This window comes from Opisthocomus hoazin, chromosome 13, assembly GCF_030867145.1.
Source record: "Opisthocomus hoazin isolate bOpiHoa1 chromosome 13, bOpiHoa1.hap1, whole genome shotgun sequence".
NCBI classification, from domain to species: Eukaryota; Metazoa; Chordata; class Aves; order Opisthocomiformes; family Opisthocomidae; genus Opisthocomus; species Opisthocomus hoazin.
Window position 1 is genome coordinate 25,055,337 of NC_134426.1, and position 7,923 is coordinate 25,063,259.

The 7,923-nt window shown below is 48.9% G+C and overlaps 1 protein-coding gene across 1 annotated transcript; it reads left to right on the top strand.

Moving 5' to 3' along the window:
- Nucleotides 1-1,640: 1,640 nt before the first annotated feature.
- On the top strand, nucleotides 1,641-7,746 carry BRI3BP (BRI3 binding protein). Its single transcript, XM_075434818.1, has 3 exons — nucleotides 1,641-1,866; nucleotides 2,687-2,789; nucleotides 3,444-7,746. The coding sequence occupies exons 1-3, from the start codon at nucleotides 1,675-1,677 to the stop codon at nucleotides 3,860-3,862; spliced, it is 714 nt and encodes a 237-aa protein (XP_075290933.1). The 5' UTR covers nucleotides 1,641-1,674; the 3' UTR covers nucleotides 3,863-7,746.
- Nucleotides 7,747-7,923: the final 177 nt, after the last annotated feature.

A 7,923-nucleotide genomic window follows, 5' to 3' on the forward strand; every position in this document is an offset into this window, starting at 1 on the left:
GTTGGCTTTGTTGCTCGGGAAAGATCGACATGAAACCTGTCAGAAGAGGGAGTTGCACCATTGAGCAAGCTGAATTTCAGCGCATGCATCTGAGTCAGAGTTTCTCAAGGGTGAGGGACTCAAGAGTCTTTCAGAGTCCCTTGATCTGAAGTTGATAATGTACTGAAAAGATAAATGTCATCTTTTGGCATTAGACTTCTACATTCCCTTTGTCATCTGGGTGTTGTGCCTGGGAATCTCGCCAGAGAGAGGTGCCCGTGCCGGAGAGGCAACTTGCTGTGCATGCTGTACAGATTGTGATGAGTCTTCAGAGCCCAAACAGGTAGCGGAATAATTTAAAAGCTCCGCAGGAGGGGGTCTGGGGGTCAGAAAAGTTGGTGATGGGTCGGCATTGCGCCCTTGCAGCAGAGAAGCTCAGCAGCGTCCTGGGCTGGGTTAGTAAGAGCGTAGCCAGCAGGTTGAGGGACGTGATCCTTCCCCTCGGCTCAGCACTCCCAAAACCACGTCCGGAGTAGCGTGGCCAGGTTTGGGCTCCACGCTGGAAGAGGGGTGTTGGTGCCGGGACCGCTGAGCGGGGCGGGGGGCTGGAGCACAGCCTGCCTGAGGCTGCTTGGGGGGGGCAACGGCGAGACCTTATCTCTGCCTACACCCGCCTGAGTGGAGGGTACAGGGAGAACATGGCCAGAACCTCCTCGGAGCTGCGCTGACAGCAGGAGAGTCAACAGCCCTCAGCTGAGATGTGGGGAATCCTGATTAGATAGTGAGGAAAGCATTTCTTTGCCAGGTGGATTACTAAATATAAAATTTAGCATGGAACAGGCTCAGTACTGTGAGAGGTCATATACTGGAAGCGGTTAAATATTGGGACTGGTTAGTACAGGACAGACACGGAGCTGTGGGAGCTGGGCCAGAGGAGGCCACAGCGATGATCCGAGGGCTGGAACCGCTCTGCTGCGAGGAACGGCTGGGAGAGCTGGGGCTGCTCAGCCTGGGGAAGAGAAGGCTGCGGGGAGAGCTGATTGCAGCCTTCCAGTGCTTAAAGGGGGCTTGTAAGAAAGATGGGAACAAACTTTTTAGCAGGGCTCGTTGCGACAGGACAAGGGGTAATGGTTTTAAACTAAAAGAGGATGGATTTAGACTGGATATAAAGAAACAATTTTTATAATGAGGGTGGTGAAACGCCGGCACAGGTTGCCCAGCGAGGTGGTCGATGCCCCATCCCTGGAAACATTCAAGGTCAGGTTGGACGGGGCTGAGCAACCTGATCCAGTTGCAGATGTCCCTGCTGATGGCGGGGGGGTGGGGGGGTGGCCTAGATGACCTTTAAATGTCCCTTCCCACCCAGACCGCTCTCTAGACCGCGACAAGCTCAGTCCGGGTCAGGTTGCTCCGGGATCTCCAGCCTTGGAGGTGTCCAGGACACAGCAGTAGACTTGAACGAGACCTTTTCATCTCGGGGGGGGCTGCACAGGAAGACCTTCAGCTGCCCCGTTTCAACCTAAATTATTATTTTGTGATTTCAATAAACGCATTGCATGGGGGGGGGCGGTGCGGGGAAGGGGGCGGCGCACCGCCCCCCTCCCCGCACCGCCCCCCCCGAGATGCGGGCGGAGTTCGCGGCGCGGCCTCTAGGCGGCGCTACAATCGCGGCGCTGCCTGGCGCGGGGGGCGGCCATGGCGGCGGGGCGGCTGCCGGCGCTGCTTCTCCTGCTCGCCCTGCTGCTGGGCGGCACGGCGGGACCCGGCGCTTGGGCAGCGCGGAGCCGCGGAACCGAGAAGCAAAACAGCCTCCGGCGCGCTGCCAGCGGTCTGTACCAGGGAGTCAGCGGCCTCTTCGGCGAGGACAACGTGCGGGCCCTGCAGAAGGTGAGGCGCCGGCCGCCCCTCCGCTCCCTTTGCCTTGGCGCCCGCTTCCCGCGCCGGGGGTTCCGTGAGGGAGAGCCCCGCGGGAGGCCCCGTGCTCGGCCTCGTCCCCTGTGCGAGCTCGGCCGCGGGTGAGGCGGAGAAACGGCTGGAGCGTTGCTTTGGCGAGAGAAAACGGGAGGCGAGGCTCGACCCGGAGCAAACTGCAGAGAATGACAATCACGAAATCCCTAAATAAAGATGATTTCGGGCGGGGGAGGCGGCCAGGGCAGGCTCCGGGCTCACCAAAATGCGGTCCGTCTGCAGCGGCGGAGCATCCTGTGTGTGCGGGGCCGCAGGCGAACCGGCCGGAATCAGGCATGCATGTGCATTCCTCTGCTCCTCCTCCTCAGCCGGGAGGGAGAAATCATAAATACTGTTAAATTGACCTGGGAATGTGTGTGAGACATCCGGGGACATCTCGCAGTTGCTCCATAAAACGGCAGTTCGCTGGCTTGCTTTTCCAATGTCCATTGCTAGTAACAGTGTTTTCTTTAAATTTCAGAGGAATGGTAAGGCTAATAAGGTGCATTTTTAAATCCCGTCAGTGTATAAATTAACATCCCAGAATACGTAGAACAAGGACAATTGTAATAAGGAAATTTATGATTCGCAGGGTTAAAAAACATTTACAGAGTTACTTTTTTTTTTTTCCCTTGGGAACCTCAAAATAGTCTGCAGTTCTTGTTCCATGAATGGTAATTCTGCTCGTGACTAGCAAGTCTCAAAGTGTCTTTAAGGAATTGAGGATTTTTTTTTTTTAATTTTCAATTTTATTTCTCAGTTTTTCTCAAGGTTGACAGAGAGGTTTGTCAATGGGGTGGATATATTAATGGACACATTCTGGAGAATATGGACTGATTTGTTAGATGTTCTTGGAATTGATGGTAAGTGTGATGCCTGTTAACTCTTGAACTATATCAGCCGATGTCAACGGTTACAAGCATAGGCTGAGTGGGAAAATAATTGTGTTGTATCACGCTGCATTAAACATCCATCAGTGGTGTCTATCCGCTTCATGTGGCTTTGACTTTGCTATTAGTACCTTCAAACAAGAGGACCAAAACCAGCCATGCCATTTCTGTGTGTGTACCTGCAGGTCATCTACAAAATGCAATACAAGTCATGGCTGGTTTCTTGGTACCATCATTGAATGGGTGCGTGTGGCCAGGAACAGTGCAGGGAAATAAAGGAGGACCAGAAGAAGGAAAGGCGCAACTGAGAGCCTTTAGAATATGACTTTTACGAAGCAGGGCCTGTAGCCTCAGGATGAACTTAGACCTTAGGCCACACACTAGTTTCTCTTTAAAGAACCTTTAGCACCATTACTTCAAATGAACTCATTCGGTTGCATTACTGGAGCTGAGCCAGTGATTTGAGGAAGGTCCATCCAGAAATGGATGAACTAGCTTTAGCCCTTATTTTAGAAAACACAGTCGGGACCCCACTGCATGACCCGTTGAAGCTGTGCTTGCGTTTTTACCCTTATCACTTTGTCACGCGCTCTTTAATATTCTCCACATTTTCCTTTTGTCTTTCAGCCTCCAACTTGACTCATTATTTCAGCCCGGCAACAATTGCCAACAACCCAACCCGTGCCCTTCTGCTGATTGGTGCCATTTTACTTGCCTATTGGTTTTTATCTCTCTTCCTTGGATTCTTCTTTTATCTCCTGCACATGCTGTTTGGTCGCTTTTTCTGGATTGCAAGGGTTGCCCTTTTCACTCTCTCGTGCGTGTACATCCTCCAGAAGTATGAAGGTGACCCGGAACACGCAGTCCTGCCTCTCTGCTTCGTTGTAGCCGTCTACTTCATGACGGGGCCGGTTGGATTTTACTGGAGACGAAACAGCAACAGCAGCCTGGAGGAGAAGATGGACCACCTCGACAGTCAGATCAGACTTCTGAACATACGTCTTTCTAGGGTGATTGAAAACCTGGACAGAGGCGGTGACCAATGAACCGACCCCTATCGACCACCGTACACCAGCTCTAGAAAATTCCTAAGCACTGTCTCATTCCGAGTTACAAAGCAACAAAACATCACATGGTAAAAAGTGCGCAAGGTTATAACTTTTCATCATGTGTAAGACTAATTTATCTAGATTATACACTCAGCCATTATACTTGTAGGGCAACAAAAAACATTTAAAAAGTTCAGCTGTATATTCAGAGAGTTTTATCCAGTACTAGAATTTTCTCAGTAGGTAAACGCTTACTTTTACAAACATTTAAAAACATCTTTTGTAAAGTTTTTATAAAAGCAAATTGAGTAGTCTTTCAAATACTGAAATTGAGCTAAACATATGCAAATTTGACACTTAAAAAGTTAAAAAGAAAAAAAATCTCAAGCTACCAAACGCTTCCATTGAGAAGTAACTGCTGTGGGTCCGCATGTTTTATTTCAAAGTTGCGAATGTTTTTGTTTTATCGTTGGCTTGTTTCATTGCCTTGAAGTTGCCTTTCAGAGAGTATCAGATGAGGAATTTTCTGGTATCCAGGCCAAAAGATTCACACCATAGCTTTTAACAGGAGGTGGGGAATAAGGGAGAAGGAAGATTTCGTAAATTTGAAATCTTTCAAAGCCAGTTCAATATGAGGAATCAAGAAGTGCACGTGTGGCATTATTTCGTTGCATTTCATCTCGAGAACTTTAATTTGGTGCCTGAAAGGAAATCTCTTTTAATTAATTGACACAAAAGGAAGAGATGTAGCGTGGCAAATTGTAATTCATATCTGATCTTCACAGTGAAGCATTTTCCAAGCGTAAGTGCATAGAATGAAACATGGTTTTTAATCTCAGGACCCGCATACTTTCTCGACAAAGGCAGCAGTTAAAACACTTGCAAACGCATTGTTGCTTAAAGCTTTCTCAGGACCAATAAGCGGCAATAAATTATCTTCAGGAAGATCTGGATTTTTTTCTAAAATTGTTATAGTTTTATAGGAGCTTTTTGCTTGACGTCTGTGTCCTCACTATACTGGGTTTTGGGGGCAGCGAGTCACCTTATGAGAAGGGTGTATTAAACAGCCGTGTTTCAAAGCGACGTAGGAGCTTTGAAGCTATTTTATTTTGAAGGATTCTGTGTATTTGTAACATTAGACTTAATAGCTTGGTAGGCTATCACTGGCTTTGTAAGGTTTGCTGAAATGCATTGAAACAAAGGTAACCTCAGGGAAGAGAGTCCAATGAGGGGTTCGGCGTGGTGACCTGTAGCGTTTGAGGGTGTAGATGGCGGCGAGCGAGGGGAGGTATCTAGGCCACGGTGGTGAGCACAGTATCGGTACCACGCGAGGCAAAGTGGACCACAGCTGAAGAGCTACGCGTTCCACAATGTCGAAATGAACCAGTAAAGGGAAAAAAAAAAGGCAACAAAAATTGGTCTGTGATAGAGACTGGCTGAGAAGGAAGGGGAGCAGCTCTGAAGGGGCGATCCGCGTGCTGCTGCTTCGCTGGCGAGGGCCGGCTTCGGCGGGACCGGCCGGGGGCAGCTGAGCACGGCTGGACGCTCGCTCCTCGGCTTCGTGTGTCGTGGGGTAGAGCTTCTGTTGGATGTGATGCTTAACTGAATGTAACCGGGGGGTGAATTTATTTTTTCTTTCTGCTGAAGTTGAATACTCTTCTTAAAATGTGTGTTGCTTGCCTGAATTCTTTTGGTCTGTGTGTGCCATTTACATGAGGGATTATTTTCAAATCCATGTTAATGGCCCTTACTTCAAACTGTGGTCGCTTAAGTTCAGCACAGTTGAAGTTTGTATGCAGTTGACGCTGTTGTAATCCGTTATTTATGTCATCTGTAAACCCCTCTGCACCCCATTTTTCAAGAAATAGACATTTAGAGTTGCAAAGTAACTTGCTTTTCATAACTTAAAATCTTTCCCATGAGCAGATAAGTACTGTGGCAACAAACAGTCTGCTTTGTGAAGCTGAAAACGCAAATGACCGTACACTCCTTTTCACAGCTCATTTTCCATAGCATTACGGAGTCTTCCCTGTAACCTCAGTTTTCCCCACTGTTGTGTGCAGAGGACTGGGCTACAACGCCAGCCTGGAAATGAGGAACTGGTGAGCAAAGCTGTCAGGTCTTCACGCGTTTTGCTGAATTTGAGGCCTGAGGACCAAAGTCCGCAAACCTCGCTGGTGCCAGCGGCTCCGTCAGCCTTGGTCGGACCATGGGCATGAGCCAGTTTTGCGTAGATTGTATTTTATGTAATCCATGTTTAACGTTGAAGTTAAAAATACTGAATCGTTTATATATTGAGAGTTGTCTATGACAAAGATTCCTTTTAAAATACTATATGAAAGTTTATTTGGATTATAGTTTCTCCCTGTCTTGCTCTAATCATGTATCTTAGTTATGTAAAATCAGCCCTCCTGTATTAATGCTCTCAATTTTCATCACCCTGCTGCTTGAAAAAAAGTATTTTTGTATTTACTTGCATCCCATGTATAGCAAAATGTTATTTGAAAAGCAGTATATGTAAAATTGGATATTTCTAATCAGTATTTTTCCCAGCACTCAGTTTTCACGTTAGTTGAATTCAGAAGTAATGATTTTTTTTAAAGCACAATCTAATCTTATATATATATATATATATATATACACACCTTGAAAATGCTCTGTATTTTTAAACATGCACTGTAGTGGAAGCGCTTTTGGGACATGAATGTGGTATTGTATTTAATCTCTTTCAACTTTTGTAAATACCTTTTACAGATATTTTCCATGCCAAGCCGTCTAGGTTATGCATCGATGGTTTTGCTCCATTTTTTAGAACTCGTTCCAGTGACGGGGTTGCACCGCTTTTGCGTTGCTGCTGGCAGGAATTTGCGGGGATGTGCCGGGGTCTCCTGGCCACCCGCGGCTAAACCAAGCCGCAGAGTGAGACAGAAATGGGAATAAACCCCAGAGCACACGGCCCCCGGCCCTTTGGCTGCGGCAGAGCTTGGTGGGAGGTGGGTGGCAGCACCCACGCACCCCCCTGGTGGGTCCCAGCTGCAGGGGCTGCCTGGAGGCGAGGGGACAGGGCTCACCCTCTGCAGGGGCTCATCTTCAGACCCTCCGTGGGCAGCAGCAGCGTGAGCAAGTGTTGCCACTTAAGAGGGGCTTCAGCCTGCCCCAAATGGGGAATTCCGGCAGGGTGCTGCCTGCTTTGTGAGACCTGGCACCTGAAACTGCCGCGGCGTGCTCCGTGCGCTCACGTTTTTGCAGAGCACGGGTCGCTGTTTCTGCGGGTGCACACCCCTCGCCCGTGGGTAACTCGTGTTCGGGACGTGACGCTTCTTGAAGTGGTGTTGGGTGTCGGAGTGCAGTGTGTAAACCCCGGTGTAGCTCAGTGCTGTACTTCCAGTGCGTCCTTCAACTTGTGATCTGCTTCTAAAGACTTGTTGCATCGTTAGTGTGGAAATTAGACCCGTTGCAATCTTAGCTCTTCGCTGGCGTAGAACTTACTAAGTGTGATTTGCCTCACGTACTGATCTGTATTCGGCAGCTAATGATGTAAATGACCACGAGTTCTCTTTGTCCGGATTGGGAAATAAAAGGTTTTATTGTGTCCGCATGTATTTTAACCTTTTGGGTAACTCCATCGGACCATGGCGACAGCGCGTTTGGCAGCCGCGGGCCGTGGCGCCGGCAAGGGCAGTGCTCGCGGGCGGCACCGGGGATTTCGCCTCCCGCTTCGCGCGTCAGGTCTGGAGGTGGTGCGATGGTGTTTCTGTACAACGTGATTTGGGCTGAAGAGGTGATGTGTGCGTACTGCTGACATGTGACGCGTAGGGACATACCAGATTCTACTGATGACGTTGTGAAGTAGTTACAAATATATCAGACTTCGCTTTTCACAGAGCTGTATGCGCCGCTCTTTATTCCTTCTCTGACCGCCCGGCCGATGTACTCCGTGGTTACGTGTTTGTAGACCGACCTCCCCAATCCGCTGTGGTGTTGTGACAAAGCTTACAATAAACGTGTGCTCAAACTCTGCACCGAGCGATGGACGGCGGCAACACCGCGCCGGGGCG

Excerpts from the sequence above, each read along its gene's own strand:
- BRI3BP (XM_075434818.1), top strand. The coding sequence starts at position 1,675 with ATGGCGGCGGGGCGGCTGCCGGCGCTGCTTCTCCTGCTCGCCCTGCTG. Across the intron at positions 1,867-2,686 it reads ACGTGCGGGCCCTGCAGAAG|TTTTTCTCAAGGTTGACAGA; the intron begins GTGAGGCGCCGG and ends TTTATTTCTCAG. Across the intron at positions 2,790-3,443 it reads AGATGTTCTTGGAATTGATG|CCTCCAACTTGACTCATTAT; the intron begins GTAAGTGTGATG and ends TTTGTCTTTCAG.